The 20,798-nt window shown below is 38.4% G+C and overlaps 1 protein-coding gene across 2 annotated transcripts in view; it reads left to right on the top strand.

The window, feature by feature from the left end:
* The window catches only part of hook2 (hook microtubule-tethering protein 2), a 21,718-nt gene extending 2,615 nt beyond the window's left edge, over nt 1-19,103 (top strand). Inside the window, exons 2-23 of one of the 2 annotated variants that reach the window (XM_014033787.1) lie at nt 4,510-4,592; nt 5,026-5,098; nt 5,207-5,257; nt 5,355-5,487; nt 6,485-6,552; nt 6,658-6,723; nt 7,148-7,228; nt 8,914-9,080; nt 9,205-9,345; nt 10,452-10,653; nt 10,795-10,905; nt 11,299-11,386; nt 11,733-11,796; nt 12,321-12,458; nt 15,511-15,598; nt 15,933-15,938; nt 16,083-16,117; nt 16,204-16,286; nt 16,373-16,476; nt 17,367-17,468; nt 17,563-17,634; nt 17,708-19,103. In XM_014033787.1, the coding sequence (XP_013889241.1) occupies nt 4,510-4,592; nt 5,026-5,098; nt 5,207-5,257; nt 5,355-5,487; nt 6,485-6,552; nt 6,658-6,723; nt 7,148-7,228; nt 8,914-9,080; nt 9,205-9,345; nt 10,452-10,653; nt 10,795-10,905; nt 11,299-11,386; nt 11,733-11,796; nt 12,321-12,458; nt 15,511-15,598; nt 15,933-15,938; nt 16,083-16,117; nt 16,204-16,286; nt 16,373-16,476; nt 17,367-17,468; nt 17,563-17,634; nt 17,708-17,836 (2,085 nt within the window). In that variant the 3' untranslated portion in view covers nt 17,837-19,103. The remainder of the gene's footprint in view (nt 1-4,509; nt 4,593-5,025; nt 5,099-5,206; nt 5,258-5,354; nt 5,488-6,484; nt 6,553-6,657; nt 6,724-7,147; nt 7,229-8,913; nt 9,081-9,204; nt 9,346-10,451; nt 10,654-10,794; nt 10,906-11,298; nt 11,387-11,732; nt 11,797-12,320; nt 12,459-15,510; nt 15,599-15,932; nt 15,939-16,082; nt 16,118-16,203; nt 16,287-16,372; nt 16,477-17,366; nt 17,469-17,562; nt 17,635-17,707) is intronic. The other variant, XM_014033788.1, reaches the window with a different exon arrangement.
* Nucleotides 19,104-20,798: the final 1,695 nt, after the last annotated feature.

The following is a 20,798-nucleotide window of genomic DNA, read 5'->3' as shown; positions in this document are numbered from 1 at the left end:
TTACCATAAATGGTAGTTCAGAAGAAAAAAGTGTGACGAAATAAACAATGAAACAAAATAAGCAACAGCAGATTTTGAACAAACTGAAAAATTTGACCCATAAAAAATACAAAAATATCTTTGCAGTAACTGGACTGAATAAATTAAAGTTTTCTACACTCMTACACTATAATTGCACAAAAATAGTTTATAAATGCAAAAAAAGTGCATTTAGCATGATATGTCTCCTTTTAAGGAAATTAAGGAAAGTGTGGGCCTCCTGGGTTAAAACTGCTTTAAGGCCTTATTAACCCTTATTTAAAATATAATAGTTACTTGTTAATACGTGTTAATTTTAAGATTTGAAGTAACACACACAGATGTGCTTTAATGTAACAGCCAAAGTCTGAAGCACAGGGAAAAAAATAGACTATAGTGATAAGTGGCGTACGCAAGTTTCTGGGCTCAAATTGTGCGTACGTCAGTTTTATAAATCCGACCCCTGGTCTTTGAGGGCCATTATCCTGCAGGTTTGATGATTCTTTGCTTTGACACACCTGATCTGAATGAACAGTGATTACCAAGTGTCTGCAGACCTTGAATATCTGCTGAAGAGCAAGGAAACCACTAAAACATGCAGGATAGTGGCCCTCGAGGACCACTTGGACCTGCTAGCATAAATTGAGAACTTCTGCTTTTTCAACGTTAACATTTTTAATCAGCCATTTCTGCACAAAACACAAGTGGAATTGAACTGCTCTCCACTGAAACTCAATATCTTCTTTTTTTTGTGAACCACATAACTTGAAAATGTCATGAAAACGAAAGAAAGGGTCAAGATAACTGTATATCTGTAAGCTGAATAAAAGGCAGCGAGATTCATTTATAAAGCAGCATGAACACTTTGTTCTAATGATTCAAGAATAAACATAAAAATAAGTTTGAACTACAGAGTTGTTTTTTTTTCTGAAATGACAGTAAACATACTACCTAGCTTTATGAAAAATAATTATGTTGTCTGACAGAATAAATGGCTTTTGCTGTGAAGAAAAAACAGAATAGTCATAAAATATCACTGCTTCAGTCTGTCTTTAAAAATATGTACAATCCATTATGGCTCAAAAGTACAGACTAAATTAAGTTAGTACAAGTAATAATGAAAATTGTAAAATCTCTGAAGCAAGTTAAACAAAAACCCACCCAAAATCACTACGCAGTTGATAATTTACAAGAAATTGAAAAATTAAAAATAAATAAATAAAATTCCAGTGATGTGGGCTTGCAGCACATTAGAAAGAAATAAAATGGGGTATTTGGAAAACAAATGTTCATTAAAACAATTCTATTTTTGGATGCTAAACTTTGAGGCCCTGGGCTGCTGCCCTGGTAACCCTTTTAGAAAGTCTGGTCTTCCCACAGGTGTAATTTGCGGAGGGTGTATGACCCACACAATAATTTGATCCAGTCAATATAACCCTAACACCACACACACACACACCTCCAATAAAATGACATTTGCTCAAACACAATAGAAACTGATTAGACAAACGCAACTTTCTTGTTGTCTGTAGGGAACTTTGACCTGATTTGAAAATTTACAATGTCATACGTTTAAGCATTATTGCTGAAAATGATATGCAGGGTTTTAGAACATAACCCAATGGCATACTTAAAGTTACGCCCTTGAGTCTTGCTGATCAGCCACATAAATATTTTTCTTTCTTTTTAGGCGTAACATCCTAGGAAGTTTAGTTAAGTGCTACTAAAGTTGGTAGAAAAGGGGTCAAATACAGTTGAAGTGTAATATTTATTTATTTATTTATTTATTTATTTTGCTTATTTTGCTTATTGCAAGGAGTACAATGTTTTCATAACTAAAGCATTTTTTAATCACTTTTGCAGTGATACTGCAGGTCTTTTGTTACACTCAGTATCTTCCTACTGTAGCCCAGAAGGGACAAACCCCACTGTCATTTCACTAAGTTCTTGTCCTAGATGCATGAAAGTGATTGGAGAGTTGGAGGTGTTGAATTGATTATAGCTTCAGATTGAATCTGTTTGATGTTATCTTGTCTTTCACATTGAAGTCTCAAAGTTTTTATTTTAATTACTTTTTTAATTTAGTAAAAACCTTTAACACTGATGATTGGGTCTGTGACCTACTAATGAAAGTACTGCAGTATACAGGTGCTGGTCATAAAATTAGAATATCATGAAAAAGTAGATTTATTTCAGTAATTCCATTTAAAAAGTGAAACTTGTATATTATATTCATACATTACATACAAACTCATTTATTTCAAATGTTTATTTCGTTTAATTTTGATGAGTACAAATGACAACAAATGAAAATCTCAAATTCAGCATATCAGAAAATTAGAATCTTGTGAAAAGGTTCAAAATGGATGGCACCTGGTACCACACTCTAATCAGCTAATTAACTCAAACCACCTGCAAAGGCCTTTAAATGGTCTTTCAGTCTAGTTCTATAGGCTACACAATCATGGGGAAGACTGCTGACTTGACAGTTGTCCAAAAGACGACCATCGACACCTTGCACGAGGGCAAGACACAAAAGGTCATCGCTAAAGAGGCTGGCTGTTCACAGAGCTCTGTGTCCAAGCACATTAATAGAGAGGCGAAGGGGGGGGAAAAGATGTGGTCGAAAAAAATGTACAAGCAAGAGAGATAACCGCACCCTGGAGAGGATTGTGAAACAAAACCCATTCAAAAATGTGGGGGAGATTCACAAAGAGTGGACTGCAGCTGGAGTGAGTGCTTCAAGAACCACCACACACAGACGTATGAAAGACATGGGTTTCTGCTGTCGCATTCCTTGTGTCAAGCCACTCTTGAACCACAGACAGCTTCAGAAGCGTCTTGCCTGGGCTACAGAGAAACAGGACTGGACTGCTGRTGAGTGGTCCAAAGTCATGTTCTCTGATGAAAGTAAATTTTGCATTTCCTTTGGAAATCAAGGTCCCAGAGTCTGGAGGAAAAGAAGAGAGGCACTTCATCCACGTTGCTTGAAGTCCAGTGTAAAGTTTCCACAGTCAGTGATGGTTTGGGGTGCCATGTCATCTGCTGGTGTTGGTCCATTGTGTTTTCTGAGGTCCAGGGTCAACGCAGCCACATACCAGGAAGTTTTAGAGCACTTCATCCTTCCTGCTGCTGACCAACTTTTTGGAGATGCAGATTTCATTTTCCAACAGGACTTGGCACCTGCACACAGTGCCAAAGCTACCAGTACCTGGTTGAAGGACCATGGTATCCCTGTTCTTAATTGGCCAGCAAACTCTCCTGACCTTAACCCCATAGAAAATCTATGGGGTATTGTGAAGAAGAAGATGCAATACACCAGACCCAACAATTCAGAAGAGCTAAAAGCCACTATTAGAGCAACCTGGGCTATCATAACACCTGAGCAGTGCCACAGACTGATCGACTCCATGCCACGCTGCATTGCTGCAGTAATACAGGCCAAAGGAGCCCCAACTAAATACTGAGTGCTGTACATGCTCATACTTTTCATGTTCATACTTTTCAGTTGGCCAACATTTCTATAAATCCTTTGTTTTTATTGGTCTTCAGTAATATTCTAATTTTCTCATATGCTGAATTTGAGATTTTCATTTGTTGTCATTTGTAATCATCAAAATTAAACGAAATAAACATTTGAAATATATGAGTTTGTATGTAATGTATGAATATAATATACAAGTTTCACTTTTTAAATGGAATTACGGAAATAAATTACTTTTTCATGATATTCTAATTTTATGACCAGCACCTGTATATTTCCAATAAAACAAACGCTGAGGTCTGGGGTAACATTGGCTAATTTGCTTCTTGAAACAAAACATTTTGTGAATGAAGAGCTGAGGTTTGCAGTTATGGGTGCAAATAATACATTTTTACAAAAACAATTTTAATTTTTGTAATGTACTATTCAGTTTTTACTTTTTTGCCAAATTTTCTTCATTTTCAAACAGAACTTTCTTAACCACAATTTAACAATACAACCTAATTTTATTTAGATTTTGTCTTTTTATAAAACTATGTTTAACTTAAACCAATTAATCCCCCCAATGAACTACTTAATCCTTTGTTGTGCATATTTTCTAAAATTTCATGTTAAGGTGTTTATAAATGGGCTTTTTAAATGTTTACTTGCATAAAACTTTGATAAACAAACCAAGGAAAATAAATGTTTAAATGTTTAATGGTGTATTTTAAACTTTCTTTTCTGGTATGGAAAAAAAATGTCTTGACACAGCATTGAAGGACTTTTTAAAAATGTTTTTCAAGTTTCATCTTTAATTCTGCTTTTTAAATTTCAGATTTTTGTACAATTTTAGTTTGTTTTTTGTACAGGCAAACTGGTAATAGTATTAAAGCAGTTTATAGAACAATAATTAATAATTTAACCCCAGCATTAATATTAAATTTATTCAGAACAGAATGTGACATTGTTCATGAAATATGTCTGAAAGTTGTTTACTGACTGTTTCTTTATGTTTTTATTTGCAGATTCAGACGTTTCAGGTCCCTTCATGCAGCAGCAAACATGACCTAACAAGCGGAGTGGCCATCGCTCATGTTCTGCACAGAATGTAAGCAGATCTGGTTGTTTTTGTGGATAATGTGAGCTCTGAACAAATGGTTTGTAAAAGATTTGGTGTCCTCACACTGAGATTTGCTTATCTGTGGGATTTGCATTATATAGCTGTTTGGATTGTGGAAGTCCAGCATCCATGCAAAACCAGAACAACTTTAACTAAAAGGAAAAGAAAACATATTTATTCAAACTTAAACACCTTTTTGTATCTTGTGATGTTTAAATTTTCCCTTTTTATTCAGTTGACTGACAAACTGGTTTAAATTTCAAAATCATTTCTTTTTTGAACACTTTTTTTAATGTCATTCATCTTTCATGAACAGGTTTTTAGAGAAACAAAGACAATGCAGTGTTACCCTGTGGCTTTCCTTTATGTCCTGATGATCAGACAAATCTCATTTCTACAGTTATTCTCCTCTCGTTAACAGAGACCCCTCTTGGTTTAATGAGACGTGGCTCGGCAGGATCAAGGAGGAGAGCGAGGACAACTGGCGCCTCAAGGTAATTTACAAATCAGCAGGACATGACAGAGTTCTCAGTAGTTACCTAGAAAAAAATAGTTTTTTCTTTTGTTTAAAATGAAAATCCAGACTAAAACTTTTTTTTCAGGTCAGCAACTTGAAAAAGATTCTTAAAAGCATGCTGGAATATTACCATGACGTAAGAGGCTTTCATTGGTTTTATTTGATCTTTTTATATTTTCACTGTTTTGTTCAAAACCAAAGTGTAACGTCTCACATTTGTCTGCCTCGTTCAGGTCCTCGGTCATCAGGTGTCTGATGAGCATCTGCCAGATGTGAACCTTATTGGGGAGATGGGAGATGTCCCAGAACTGGGCAAGCTGGTGCAGCTTGTGTTGGGTTGTGCTGTCAGCTGTGAGAAGAAACAGGGTAAAGTGTCTGGTTAATAAAAATATATCAAATCATACAGGTTTACTCCAAGCTCAACACAATGAGCATCACAAGTTAATAAACATTTTACAGATTATAATTAAGGCATTCAAAATTGATCAGTACTTTCTGATTTTCAACCATCAGTTTAAGGAAATATTTCAGTCATTATAAAGAGGGTTACTTATTAAACAACCTCAGTTTGAAGAAATACATGATATTCTACAGCAGTTTTGAGCTGATGGCTGCTACAAACACTGCTGCCAAAATGTCCTAGCAGTTCATGTGAACACTTTTCTAAACCTTTACACAGCTGCCGGTTTCTCAGTGTCTGCTTATTTACATAGAATTTATTCTTTCTACAAAACCAGCAGCAGCTCACTGTTCTGGTTTCAGTGCAGCCAGGGGCACAACAAGGAGCACCTTTGTATTTCTGCTGAAATAATTATGCATAATTGGCTATTTTTTAAGATTAATATTGACAACAATTGTGCAAATCATAGTTGCATCAGAAGTAATTATGACATGCCTGCCAAATGTTCCCCCAGGCTTTCCATAAGCTAGCTGCTGCTGCTGCTGCTGCTGCTTGTTTTTACAGTTAAAGTTCTGTGGAAAAAAATGTGAAGCTGACTTCATAAAAAAGCTGTTAATATATCTTTTCACAGAAATCACGATGAAGTTTGGAAGATTAAAACTTTAGGCTGTCGGCAATCTATTTTAAATTAGCATTCAGTCAGCTTTTCAGTCCTGTCAGAAATTAACTTAATTTCTTCAAACTGACTAAACTACAACAGCTCAGATATTCATTGTTCATAACTTTTACACACACCCCACTTCAAAATGGACAAAATATCTTTTTGCTGAACTTCAGTTCTTTAACTTCAGACATGCTAACAAAAAAAAACACCTTTAACTGCTTTTTATTTTCAGGAGGAGTCACTGTTGATCTGTATTTGGCTGAACATGAACTGTTTTTGTCTTAATCTCCCTAATCCAGAGCAAATCCAGCAGATTATGACACTGGAGGAATCGGTCCAGCATGTTGTGATGACAGCCATTCAGGAGGTGAGAGATCCTCACTTATCCTTTGGGGTCTTTTTGCTTTATGTAAATTCAGCTCTTAGTCATGAGTGTTTCAGTCAAAGAACTGAAGTGAATCTCTCCCTTCAGCTCTTAACGAAAGAACCTTCATCTGAACCAGGAAGTCCAGAGACGTTTGGAGACTTTGACTTCCAGGTGAAGACCACAGTTTTACTCTATTTCTTACATTTAGTGGACCTGATGTCCTCTGTTTTTTGTATCTAAACTTTTATTTACTCTTGTTTCATCCATAAAAACTAAAAAATCCATAAAAAACCCAAAGTAAATTTAATTGTTGAAAAAAGGATACAAAAAGAAGAAAATCATATTAGCTTCTTTTTGTATATGTTAAAAAACAACTCCTAAAACTTAAACTTGAACAATCTCTATTTGAGGAAAATAAAGACAAATAACATCAGGAATCCTATATTCCACTAAACACTACATAGCATCATACTTATCATTATCGTGATGAACTACTGAGGTAATTCTGACACATTTTCATTTCTGTGTAATGCAGAAATATTGACTGCACTGTCTTTTTAAATTAATTAATTGAAGGAATGTCTTTGTTTCACAGTCCAGGAAGTATTATTTTCTGAGTGAAGAAGCCGATGAGACTGAGGGCCTGAGTCAGCGCTGCAGAAATCTTGAGCATCAGGTTGGTGGACCTAATGGAGTTTATTTAGTAAACATTTTCTGATTGTAATCATAAAGCTACCAGTTGACAAGTCCTACCTTGCTGTACCTGCTACTTTAAAGCCTCCTCGCGAGCAAAGATGAGGAGAAAAATGTATTTTTCAACCTCTGCCTCGAGGAAAGTTACCCCTGATTTATACTACACGCGGCTCCGCTCCGCTGCGCTGCAGTGCGGTGCAGTGCGCAGTTCACAGCTGTTCATTTGCAACCCAGTTTATACAGCGTCCGCTCCGCTCAGCTGTGACAGACAGAGGAGAGAGCGTGTGCAGGAAGGAGATTGCGCAATAAATCCAGTGATATATGTGGAAGTCAGAGCAAAAAATAATAAATTCTGTGAAAACTGAACTCCAAACACAGCTGAAAACATTGATATAAAGGCTTTTGATATCTATACTTGAAACTTTAATGAGACACTAGTTTAGTGGTTAAGTATTTAATATATCTTTGTTGTTTATAACAAAATAAATTTTGGGGGGATAAAATATAAAATCATGTAGACTTAAGTAAACATGACAGTAATTTGCTGAAATATTAGAAAGTTGGATTGCATAAGACGTGATTAGTGGTTTAAAAAGACTAAGATGGCTTACCTTCCATCTTTAAAAAGTTTTATGACAAAAATGTTTGTTTTTTTTTACTGGCTTGAAGCACCTTTTTAGAGTTTTAGTTTGTGCTGTACCTGCAGCATGTTGTTACATCTGTTTGGCTCCAACATTGGTGCTTTTTGCCCTTATTGATCAGCCTGCAGGACATTTTATTTATTTATTTATTTATTTATTTTAGTTCTAGAGCTTCACTGACCGTAAAGGGATGCATTTATTTCTTTATTTTTCCTCAAACATACTTTCCAGTCAATAGTTGCATAACATCAAGAGAAAACTGACACATTGCCTTGGGATAGATCAGTAGCCAACAATAATTTGTGCTGCTCTCAGCCCACCTGTTTGTTTACATGCTCAGCCCACGCGTTAGGGATTAGTCACTGGTGTTGTTTTAGGAGCTATTTGCTGTTACTGGTTCGGTGCTAAAGCATCCAATCTGTCCTTAAAGTTCTGTGTGGGGGTTTTCTGTGCTCAAACTCAAAGTGTGTCCTGAAAGAGTCTACTTTCAACTTTTTTTGTCCGTTATATGAGGATTAAAATGCAAGCTTAACTAAATCTAAAACTTTTTTTCCCCTGTCCTGCTGGAAATAAGAACATTTACACACAACTATTAGCAAAATCAGTTGGACAAAAAGCAGTATTACTTTTAGTCCACACACTTATCTATTTATATTATGAGGCTGGTTTAAACCTTATGGGTAAAAATGATGAAACTACTGAGAAACTTTTTTTCTGCCGGAGAACGTTAAAAATCAGCTGACTGGCTGCTTTTGATGACAGAGCATGTGAAATGACAATAAAGCTTGTGTTTAAAGTCCTCTCTGCCCTAAGGAGGTGAGACTTTACTGCTTGTCTTGTCTGAATTATCTCCCTTCTCTTGTTTCTAAAATGCTCTTTGTTTATATACTTGATCATGTTTTTAATCTCTGTACTTCTCCCTAGGATTGGTATTAGTCTGCTTTGTAACATTGTCGCAGTAAGTTCACATGCCAAGCCTTCAGCCCTCTCTCGGTATGTTTGTGCTCTTTCTCTGCTCCTCCGACAGCTGTCGCTGGGTGTGGAGGAGAAGTTATCGCTACAGGCTGAGATCTGTTCACTGAAGGAGAGGCTGAGTCGCTGCGACTCTCTGGATGCCTCCGCCACCGCCATCACCGGCAAGAAGCTGCTGCTGCTGCAGAGTCAGATGGAGCAGCTTCAGGAGGAGAATTACAGGTAAATAATGAAAACAACTAATACAAAGGGTAAAGACAAAAATGTACTTCTTTCAACCTGGTGTGTTTGACATGAGATTCAGATGTTTTTGTTTGGTTGTTTCTCATGAACTTGTGTGTCTCAGACTGGAGAACAGCAGAGACGATCTGCGTGTGCGAGCAGAGGTGTTGGAGCGCGATGTGGCCAACCTGCAGCACCGCAACGAAGAGCTGACGAGTCTGGCACACGAGGCTCAGGCTCTGAAAGATGAGATGGACATTCTCAGGTGAGAGAGCAGGTGTAACACACTTTAAATAATAATAATAAAATCCTGCTCCTTATGTGGTGAATTAGTCAAAATGCTGATCAGGTTAATTATATATGTGCAGACACTTTTCAAACTCATAAGTTTGTTCTCGGTGAAAGTGCAGAAAGTAACGCTTTGTGGTCGCTGAGTCACATGAACAGTGAGGGTTTGTGCTTTACAGCTTTTTTTATGCAGTTCATTCATAATTTATTGAGTGTTTCACAAACAAAGTTTTCATTTATTTGAAGTACGTAGACTGAAAGTAAGGCCCTGCAGGGCCTCTTGGAAGTTTTGAAATCATGAGATTGCCCACACACAGGCCTGTCACAGTACCAAATTTTGCTGAACAATGAATTGTCAGAAATTATCATAATAAACGATAATATTGTTTGGAGACTATTTTAAAGTAATGATTCCCCCACCCCTTGCTTGTGAAGTTTATGAAATTTGCATAAAATGACCTGGAAAACAACACAGCTGTAAAATCTCTTCCCACCACCTCCATCAAATCAATTGCAATTAATTCTGTCTTCCTCTGGCTTCATAAAATAACTGTGGTCACCCACACGCTGCTGATAAATTTTATAGGCATTTAAGACATGTTAAAAATTAAAAACAACTCTTGACAAACCTAAGGTTCATCATGGTGCCCTGAGGTGTCGCCAGCTGAAAGAAAGCATCAGAAAACCAAAGTCGCTCCTCTAGAACTAAAGGCCTGTTCACAGATCTCTGATGGTACAGAGGTGATGAGACCATGGGCCTGACAAGTACCTGATGCCAGAGTTCACTCCTCCCTACACCAAGGAGCAGAAGAAAACGAAGAGGCAAATGATAATTATTGACCTCATTTTAATTTATCATGCTATTAATTGATTTATGGACCATCAAGACGGGCTCACCCACACAGACACCTCTTTTGACATCTGTGTTAATATGAATTTCATGCCTTTGACACTAATTTGCGTCAGAATTATTTGTGTTCATTAAGTACATCTTCACACGGATGTTGTGTGTTTTATCTAAAAATCATATATTCCTGTTCTGGTACTCAACACCTCCCACACTCCTGCCTTCCTCCCCCTCAGGCACTCCTCTGACCGGGTGAACCAACTTGAAGCACTAGTGGACTCGTACAAAAGGAAGCTGGAGGATCTGGGGGACCTGCGCAGACAGGTGCGCCTCCTGGAGGAGCGCAACACGGTGTACATGCAGCGCACCTGCGAGCTGGAGGAGGAGCTCCGCAGGGCCAACGCCGTCCGCAGTCAGCTGGACACCTACAAGAGACAGGCAAGCTGTGGGCTCGTTCATCTGCTACCGTCCAAGTGATATTAAACAGAGTCTGGCTGCTGCATGTGTTTGTGGGTTTTTTTGTGTGTTTTTTTTTTTTTTTAAAGAGTCTTTCCAGACTGCGTTCTCTCTGACTTGCAGGCTCACGAGCTTCACACCAAACACTCAGCAGAGGCTATGAAGGCTGAGAAGTGGCAGTTTGAGTTTAAAAACCTTTATGACAAGTTTGATGCGCTGCTGAAGGAGAAAGAAGTGAGTAAATCTGGTTAGAAAATGTTTCAAACTGTGTGCAGGTGACTCCTAATTCTGGTTGGGTTTCAGTTAAGTTCTGTCTTTACTTCAAGTGTAGACATGTTGATTTTATTTCTGACAATTGTTGTGGATCAGCTCTGCTCTGTAGGAGGAATTGTTGTCGGGCAGATATTACACAATTGTTTTAGCAGACACCCACATTCTCTGTCAGTTTTTTCACTTCCTGAAATCTGACAGCAGTGATTTGTTCAGGATTACTTATGAAACTAATTAAGAAATAATAATGTCCTCATAGATTTTTACTTTTGTTAGTTCTTGTACAGTTTAAACATTTACAGAGCGATCTGTCCTGCAAACCTTGTGAAAACCTTGTGATTGTGGTTTGTTGTGCAGCGTCTGATGTCGGAGAGAGACACACTTCGGGAGGCCAATGATGAACTGAGGTGCGCACAGATCCAGCAGGGGTGTGTGAGTGGAACAGGTGAGAAACGTGGGTAAATAAAGAAAAGCAACAATGGATCATCTTCAACACTCTTTCATTCCAAAGAAAAACTTATTTGTGAGCCAATTGTTGGTGTAAAAAAAAGTCAATAGTGGTCTAGTGTGGTCTAAGTGATTTCTTGTAACCTTTTTTTCTTTGTAATTAAACAACTACGTGTTTAAAAAAGTGTAAAGTAAACGATGTTTACCTAGACTTTAAAAAATAAGTTTAAACACACTGACACTCATTAAACCCTTGTGTTCCCACCTCGGGAAACCATTGGTCAAGATCTATGTCAAATATTTCAGTTGTCCTGTTATAAAATGAGTGTTGTGCTTCTCTCTAGAGTTGGGAGACAGTGGAGTCGCAGTGGGAAACCTTGCTGCAGAGATTATGCCTACTGAGCTCAGGTTTGTGCCGTTTCCTCAGCTGGATCTGAGCTGAGATATGTAGAGAGGTGTGTGTGTGGACACATTTTTCCTACATTGTGGGGACCATTTCCCCGAAAAAGCAGCCTCTTGGGGACCGGGCATTGGTCCCCACGATGCATGTTACCGAATTCATATTACGGGTCAGGGGTTGGGTTTAAGACCAAGGTGTGAATTGAGTTTAGGTTAGTTACCTGTGAGGTCAGGGTTAGGCTGTAGAAGTTACTGTAAATGAATGGAAGTCAATGAACGGTCCTGATAAAGGTATACAAACCTGTGGTGTGTGTGTGCAGCAGATCTTTTCTTGGTGTATCTATCATTAACCTCCTGCAGACACAGTGACACATGTTTGCTTCAGAAGCTGAATGTGCAGCTGACAGTAGGCCAGTGACACATGGCACATTTGGCCTGGGTGTTGTCAGATTATAAATGTGCTCGTCTTTACAGACTCTTTATGTCCTTATTGCGCTTTGATCCCAGTTTTCCTTTTTTCTCTTTTTTGTCAGAGAGACAGTTGTGCGACTGCAAAGTGAAAACAAGATGCTATGTGCTCAGGAGGAGACCTACAGACAGAAACTTGTTGAGGTTCAAACTGAACTGGAAGAGGCTCAACGCAGCAAGAATACTCTCGAAACTCAGAACAGGTAGGTGTGTGTGTTTACAATCAGTTCTTGTTCAGCTGTTAGATAACCATTCCCCTTTGGGGCCACCATATTGTGTGTTCCTGGACTTAAAGCTGGTGGTTTGGCTGAGGGAAGGCGTGATATCTGCCTAAATGTCAACTCACCCTCTGGACTGTGTGTTCAACAGAGCTGTGTGGGCTGGGCTGGAGGACAGACAGCAGAAAGCCAGATTGTCCCTTGACTGTGTGTGTTTACATGCCTGTGGGCATGTGGACAAGTGGGTGGAGTGCGTGTGTGTGTGTGTGTGTGTGTGTGTGTGTGTGTGTGTGTGTGTTGAATAGTTTTTGAGTTATAAGCATGTTTGCATGTCCAGACACCCCCTTTTTAGATGGAACCCCCTCCTCAAATATGGGGTCTTTTGTAAAACCTTTGGCTGGCGCAGTGTAGATTGGACATCCTGTTCAGCATGCGGGGGTCATAATAATGGTTAAATCGGAGAAATACAGACTTATCCCCAAGTTCTGGCAAATAAAGAAAAAAAATAAAGAGTTTATGTTTTTTTTAAGAGTTTACAGAGACAAACTTTGAGTTTTTTATTCTTACTTTGACAATTTTAGAATAACTTATTCTTCCCTCTCCTTATCAGGTCTTTTTTTAACAGCATTCTGCAGACAGTGCAAGTGAGTTAGACATCATCCTGTACAGGAGTCAGGGAAGTAAGATAGGAATCAGTCACTGAATGAACTGTCAGGTTAATAATGTAGCTGTCAAATGTGCCAGCGGTCAGGATAGGTTCACTCAGCTTTAAGCCTTTAAGCATAAAACCTGATCTTAAAGTATCAGAAATAAGCACATCTTTAAAAACACTTCATGTTTCAGTGAGGTGCACTATGATGAAACTATGTCAAAATAATGTAGCGGTATAGAAGTGACTTTAGTTTGTTTTGCGCCATCAAATATGGGTAATTTTTTTCTTTACATTTGAGTTCTGAAAAGAAAAAAAAAACATGACCTTGCAAAACAAAAAGAACAAAACAGAACTAAACCAGAGCAAACATCGCACACAGAGCCGGCTCTTGGCATTGGTGAACTAGGCGGTCGCCTAGAGTGCCACCTGCTGGAGGGGGCGCCGAACTGCAGAAGAAAAAAACTTAATTATTTGTAATCCCTGGTTGTAACTCTGCTCAGCGCCCCTTTCAGTTAGCTTTCTCTTAGAAAACTATAATGAAGTATTACAGGAAAAATAAACTACTCTACCCATAAAACATCCCACCCCAATGCAGCAAACGCCCCCACCCACACTCTCATTTGATTGACGTTGCACTGACCCGTCCGGCTCCGACACGCTGACGGGGGAGGGGCTAGTAGTGCCTCTCAGGTAGCGGTTCATGTTGACAAACTCAATAACAACAAGTATTTTGTTGTCCCACACGTCAACCTCTTCGGATGTTTATCTGTATAAAAAGCCTCAAAAATCCATAGATTTTGCAAAAAAACCATACAACTCGCACCCAGGTGGGGGGGGGGGGTGCAAATAAATCTAAGTTTACCATAGTACCTTACACTGTCAAAATTGTTTTTAGGGGTTCAAATTGGGGTGAGTGGGACATAGNTGTGTGTGTGTGTGTGTGTGTGTGTGTGTGTGTCTGTGTGTCTGTGTGTGTGTGTGTGTGTGTCTCCATCCATTGCAACACCAGGCAGAGGGTGTGGGAAGCATCCACAGTAACAGGAGGAGAGAGGAGTGGAGTGAGCATGCTCAGTAGAGCGGAGCATTGAATGGCCAGGTGGCACACTGGCTTTAACTGATCAAACCTCCTTATAACAGACGTACAAAAATCCATGTCATTTGTTTCCACAAACAATCAAACGGAGCTTTGACCAGCGCTCAGCAACACTGTTTGTTTTTTGTTTCTTCTTCATAAATATTTTCTCTCAGCTGACCTCGGTCTGAACACATGTCACATTTCATCAGACTTTACCTCAGTGAGGTGGGGGTGAGCAGATCAATCCTTATAAAAATTATGCGAACCTTGAGTCAGGCAGTTTAAATCTTGTAGCTCCACATGTCTGGTTGTGCAGTTGCTTTATTTTAATTTTCCATGTTCTGGTCAGGATGACTGAGAGTTCACAGGAACATCTGATAGTAATGTAGTCAGACCGTATTGATATTAAAATTCCTCAAGTGTTAATTTACTTCCAGCTTATCGCTTCATTCCCAAAATAAATTCGGTATCTGGTCAGAGGTGGGTTCAAATGTAAACGGTGAACTAAACAAGCATGTCAAATGACTTATTTAATGGGTTCTGATTGCATAAAACTTCAGAATTGACATGCTAACAAGTAGCATCCATGTTTAGCTACTTCTGTAAACAATGAGCTGAATGTGACGTCACGTCATCTGCACATCTGGAGAGTTCACACTGGAGTCAGATGGAAGTTGCATTTAAAATATGTGAACATTAATGCAAAAAATTCTGATTTTTGGAGAAAAAAATCTGAATTAAGCATTAAGACCTGCAGTGTGAACGTAGCCTGTAATCTTCCTTTCATATTAACTATAAACCTTTGTTTACACTGTGGCTGAATTCCTCTGTTAAATCTTTGAATCACCCTGAACAACTTGAGTTTTAAATAGGCAAATTTACAACAGTGACAATATGTCATTTTATTTTGGTAGGTTTTAATGGTTTAAAATGAGCCTTGGCTGTCCCACTTCTGCACACAGTAAATTCTGCATCATTTGAAGTGAAAATGTAGATGTTAAATATATATGAGAGGTGTGTTTTTTTTTCCTGCTTTGAATAAGTTGTCTCTACTAGACTGGACCACTGTATAAATAAAACTATTTTAAATCCAAGGAAGGGGGATCAAAACTAAGATTTCATTAGTCATTTTCCCAGAATTTTTGAGTAATGACCTCACATACCTAAAAGGTTCTGCAGCAAAAATGGTACAGGAATGTTTTCTTTTAATATAAATACAACTCAAATGATTGTGTTCATCATTATAAACATTTACTGGTTTCCATTCTGACCTTTTTCTCCCATCTCGTGTGTGTGTGTGTGTGTCCAAGGTTGAACCAACAGCAGATCTCAGAGCTGCGTTCTCAGGTGGAGGAGCTCCAGAAGGCGCTCCAAGAGCAGGGGAGCAGGAATGAAGATGTGAGCAGAAGAATCTGTTTTTGTCTCCATCACTTCAGCTGATTTTACATTCTTCAGAGCTAATTATTTTTACAATCAAGCTGTGCAATGGATTTGGTTTTTTTAATTCGTGATGGCTGAACCTATAGTGTTGTTAACTACCAGCTGTTAGTTTGTGTTGCGCTCTGTTTTCTCAAACGATTACCTGTTGAGAGCTCTTGGGTTTTGAGGACTGCAGTGTTTGATACATGCTGTGTGGGACTTTAACCCGTGTTTGCTGTGGTGATTCACTCTAACGCCTGCCCCTCTCTGTCTCTCTGCGCCTGCCCCCATCCATCAACTCTGCCAAAATCAGGCCATTGTAAGTACGGCCCACCCTCTGTCCAACTGGCCCATGATTTGAATCGAACAGCTTGACTGTCACGGCTCACATTGGCTGTGATCTGATGCAATTCAGAAAATGTACATTTTAATGACCTTTTCTTTCCTCCCTCTTTTTATGAAGTCGTCCTTATTAAAGAAAAAGCTGGAGGAGCATTTGTAAGTAATGAACTGATGGTTGCTCATTTATCTGCTGGGGTTTCAAACTGAGGTCACGTGACTCCATTCTGTTGTGATTGTTTCAGAGAGAAGCTCCATGAAGCTCACTCAGACCTCCAGAAGAAGAAAGAGGTCATTGATGACCTCGAGCCCAAAGTGGACAGCAACAGTGAGACGTTTCAAATAAAAGCTCAGATTATTTTCTGCACTTGCCAGGATTTGGCTTCCTTCTCTTCTAAACATTTTTCCCCCCAGTGGCCAAGAAGATCGATGAACTCCAAGAGACTCTCCGCAAGAAGGATGAGGACATGAAGCAGATGGAGGAGCGATACAAACGCTACGTGGAGAAAGCCAGAACGGTCAGTCCAACAGAACACTCATCATGAGATTTATATTTAAAGGACCGTGCCACCAATATTAAAACAAGCTACATTAGTTTTTACCATTTTACTTTGTTTTCACATTAGGTGTTATCGCCCGTGTTTTTACCTGTCTATGTTAGTAAAATATCTGAATCACTGGATGGTTTTTAACTCTTGGAGTGTCCTTTTAACCTTAAAACCATTAACATTCCTTAGGGGAAAAAGTTTACTGTACTTTACATAGCTACTTAAACATAAAATATTTATTAAAAAATCTATATAAAATGTATTTTTTAACTCTTTAAAAGGACTTGGCAATTTTTCCCCCTAAACATTTATTTTTTTAAATTGACAAAATAGTTATTCATTCATTCACCCCTAAAGAACCATCCAAGGCTTAATGAAACTCTAATCACTAAGTGAACATCTGAAGCAGATTAACTTTTAGGGTCAACCTCATTCAACATGGCTGCCACGTCTAAGCCCACATGGCAACACTAAAATGGTTATAACTCAGTTTAAAAGATGTTAGGCAAACATTTGGGTGCATTAGTGAAGCTCAACCTCAACACCTAACAACACATCTCACAGGGTTTGACCAAAATGGCTATAACTTCATCCTTATTTGGTTTTTTTTTCTGTTCAGAATCCTGACTTTAAAACCAAAGCATGTACTGAACTGTGATTTTTTTGCACTCCTGATATATTAAGCTTATAAAGTTCTTAAATGAAGCCCAGTGAGTCAGTAACACGAAGTTATGTTGTGGGCAGGAAGCAACACGATTCTCTGGTTTCTACATCTGTGATGATCTTTTTCTAATACTTCTCCATAGAATCTGATCATTTTTCAAAAATGTCTCTTTTTTTTTAATCAATCTGTGTTGCAGGTGATCAAAACCCTGGATCCCAAACAACCAGCGGTGAATCCCGACATTCAGGCTCTGAAAAATCAGCTGACTGAAAAGGAGAGAAAAATCCAACATTTGGAGGTATGCACCTTGTTTCTGTGTGCTTCCTCTGGTGCTTTATATCCTACAGATACATATTGATGCAAGGCTTTTGTTTTTGTTTATTTTTGCACAGCATGATTTTGAAAAGAGCAAGGTCAGACACGACCAGGAGGAGAAGCTCATCATTAGTGCCTGGTACAACATGGTGAGTGCAGAGATGCTTCCCTCGTGTTTCTTCTTGGCTTTCTGCTTCGTCTGACCACAACCTTCACCTCCAGGGGATGGCTTTGCATCAGAAAGTGTCTGGTGAGCGGTTGAGTTCTCCTAACCAGGCCCAGTCTTTCCTGGCTCAGCAGAGACAGTCCACCATGGCCAGGAGAGGCCTGACACGACACCTCCCCAGATGAGGCACGCAGGCAGGACCCTGGTCATAAAATGAAGTCACAGGAAAAGCGATTGCTTCAGCTGACCTCCCTGAACCTTGATGCCTTCACTTAATGCTGCAACACTTTTTTTTTTCTCCTCACGTGCTGCTGCTGCCCCCTGCTGGCTCTTAACGGTACAGGAGGTTTGTTTTGTGAGGAGCCTCTGGAGTTGGTACTACTGAGTTGATCAAATGTGAAGGAGGCTTTGTCACCTTTTCAGGTGACTTATTTCTTTTAGCCTCTTAAATTAACTACTGTTTAGGTTTTTTTTACATCTTTTATTATTGAAAAATATACATAAAAAACTAGTTTGATTAGATTTCTAGTTGAACTGTAGATGGTGTTGCGAATAAGTTGTCACATTCACTGAACATTATTTTCTTGTTAAATTAGGGCATAACATTTTTTGAAAGAGCATAAAATGTGACAATCTTTAAGGCTTCAGTGGGAGTTTTTATATTCAAGACACAAAATACAGGTTAATTCTGTAGTTTTCTCAGAAAACACCAAATCCTTTTATCGGATCTGTTGAGTGCCTTGCAGGAAAAAAAAATTCACATTATATAAAAGACAGAGGTATGAGATACGACCCCCGCCCCCTCCTTAATTTTTTTCCCTTGGAACATTTTACCACAAGTTGCATGATCTGCTTTTCAATTATTTTCTTTTTGTCAGCCGTCCATAAAGATTAATTAATTAATGCACTCACCACTTTATACTCAAATGTAAATTGAAATGTAGACTTGTCGTTGACTGCTGCTCAAAACTAAACTGGAAGGAAATGTGTACAAAGTCTTATGACAGGAAGTTAGAGGCAGATAGAAGCTTTTAAAATGTAGCACATTGATCAAACACTACATTTGTCTTTATTTACCTTGTCGCCTGATTTTTCTTTTTAATTTTAACCATTTTATTATTTTTGTTTCTCCCATGTCAGAGCTGCAGTTCTGGAACTTGTCCATGCCTGTAAATGTTTCCTGCTATAACCTATGCAGACCAGAGTCTTGCTGTTTGTTGTTCACAATTTTCTACTGATATTTAATTTGTTTTGCCTTTTTTTAAATTTGTATTTATGGTGCAAAATCATTGTTGTGGCACTTTTGCATGGTGTGAGGGGTTCACTTTTGGTTTGTTTGGATTTATACACTACTGGGTCTGATAGATTATAGCATGGTGCTGTCATACAGATCTGAGACAAGTTGAACACTTGTTGACCTTTGCACAACAAATAAATGGGATCTTAAAATAGTCTGTTTGTTTTTTGTTTTTGTTTTTTACTTTTAACAATAGGCAGAACAAAATAAAATGGGTACTTCAAAATAAAAGCACCAAAAATAAAATCAACCAGATGTACAAATGAGAGAAGAAAGCCTTGGAGCATTCTGGATTAATAGTTTGACATGAAGCTAAAATGAAGTAATCCTGCTAATTGCCCAACAGCTGCTCTTCTAGACCCCGAGGTTGATGACAGATTAACTGATGCTGTGGGGGAAGAATGGCACATTTTATTCAACTTGTTTTAAATGAGCAACAGATAATTGCTGTTTGGAGCCATTTCAAATCTTTAAAGATAAAAAGATCCTTAATGTCACATTAACTGTTGTGCTGTACTGAATTTTTTTTTTAAACTTGTCCTACTGAGGAAAGTCTCTGAAAGGCAAATTACTAATGACAAACCTGATTTTTAGGCACAAAGTTCATCCATTTTACTGAGCAAATAAAAAGCTGTAGAACTAGATTTCATGTTTATTTATAGAAGCTATTAACTGCTGTGACAATTTTTATTACTGTCCCTATTCAAGGAGAAACATCTCTTTTGCAACGGACACTTCATTTTGCAGCAAGTTTATATAAATCTTCAATGTAACAATGTTCTGTTGCTGGAGAAAGTAATAAAATTGGCACAGATGGATTTTATTAAATATATATTCCTGGTGAAACAGAAAAGGGGATTTACGATTTTCAGATGGAGCATGTAAGGGTAGAAGGTGAATGTCGGCATGCAGACCATCTGTGGGATGTTAGGAGCATGGCTCAGTTAGCCTCAGTTCAGTCCTGGATCTTTGGACCAGCAGTCTGAACAAATCCCAGCCACAGTAAACTGGTACCACTCAGACAGCTTTGACCTGTCCTAAAATCATTCAGTTTTTCCTTCATCTAGAATAGACACATTATTGTAAGGTATTTTCAGTGGTGGGCACAGTTCCCCTAAAGCACTAATAGGGGAACTAATTTCCTGATTAGTGCTTTAGGGCTTTTGCTAACTTTAATACAATTTATTTAATGATAAGTCTTAAGAGAGCAACATGTAACTCATGTCTGTTGAAGAATGTTCATGAGCTGACTGGGTTATTTTTGTGCTTTAGAATTAGCTTTTGCTAAATCAAGAAGAAAAAATAAACAAGTCCTCTGGATGGGTTCTTCTTTAGTGAAACGTTACGTCTCTCCTCCAAGAGAATTCATCAGTCTGATGAGTTTCAGTTGAAACTCAGCCTTATAAGCACTGCCTCCGCCTGGACAAACAGGTCAGTCAAATGCAAAATAGGGCCATCGACTAACAATAGGCTTGATTGGCTCTATTGTTCATACAGGGTCATGTGTCCCATCACATGACCTTTTAGTTTTAGCTTTTGCTAAGACTTTCAGTGTCTTATAGTGAATAGTGCTGATATTATAAATCTATTCATTTGATCACATATGTATTACTATTCATATGATATACAGTATGAATAGTGCTTCAGAATTAGGGGACCTAAGTATTTGAGTTAGTGTTTTATGGATAGAGGAACTAATTTTTAGATTAGTGCTGCCCACCACTGTGTATTTTTAATACATTTTTTCAAATTTATTCACCACCACTGCCTTCTTCAAACGCGCTTCCGGTGAAGGAGGTCACTTGCCACAGCACGGGTGCAGTTTGCGACGCAACACCGGTGCAGTAGGC

Source organism: Austrofundulus limnaeus, unplaced genomic scaffold (genome assembly GCF_001266775.1).
Source record: "Austrofundulus limnaeus strain Quisiro unplaced genomic scaffold, Austrofundulus_limnaeus-1.0 Scaffold1842, whole genome shotgun sequence".
NCBI lineage: Eukaryota > Metazoa > Chordata > Actinopteri > Cyprinodontiformes > Rivulidae > Austrofundulus > Austrofundulus limnaeus.
Note: the sequence above shows the minus strand (reverse complement) of the source record. Positions and strands in the feature narration are given on the sequence as shown.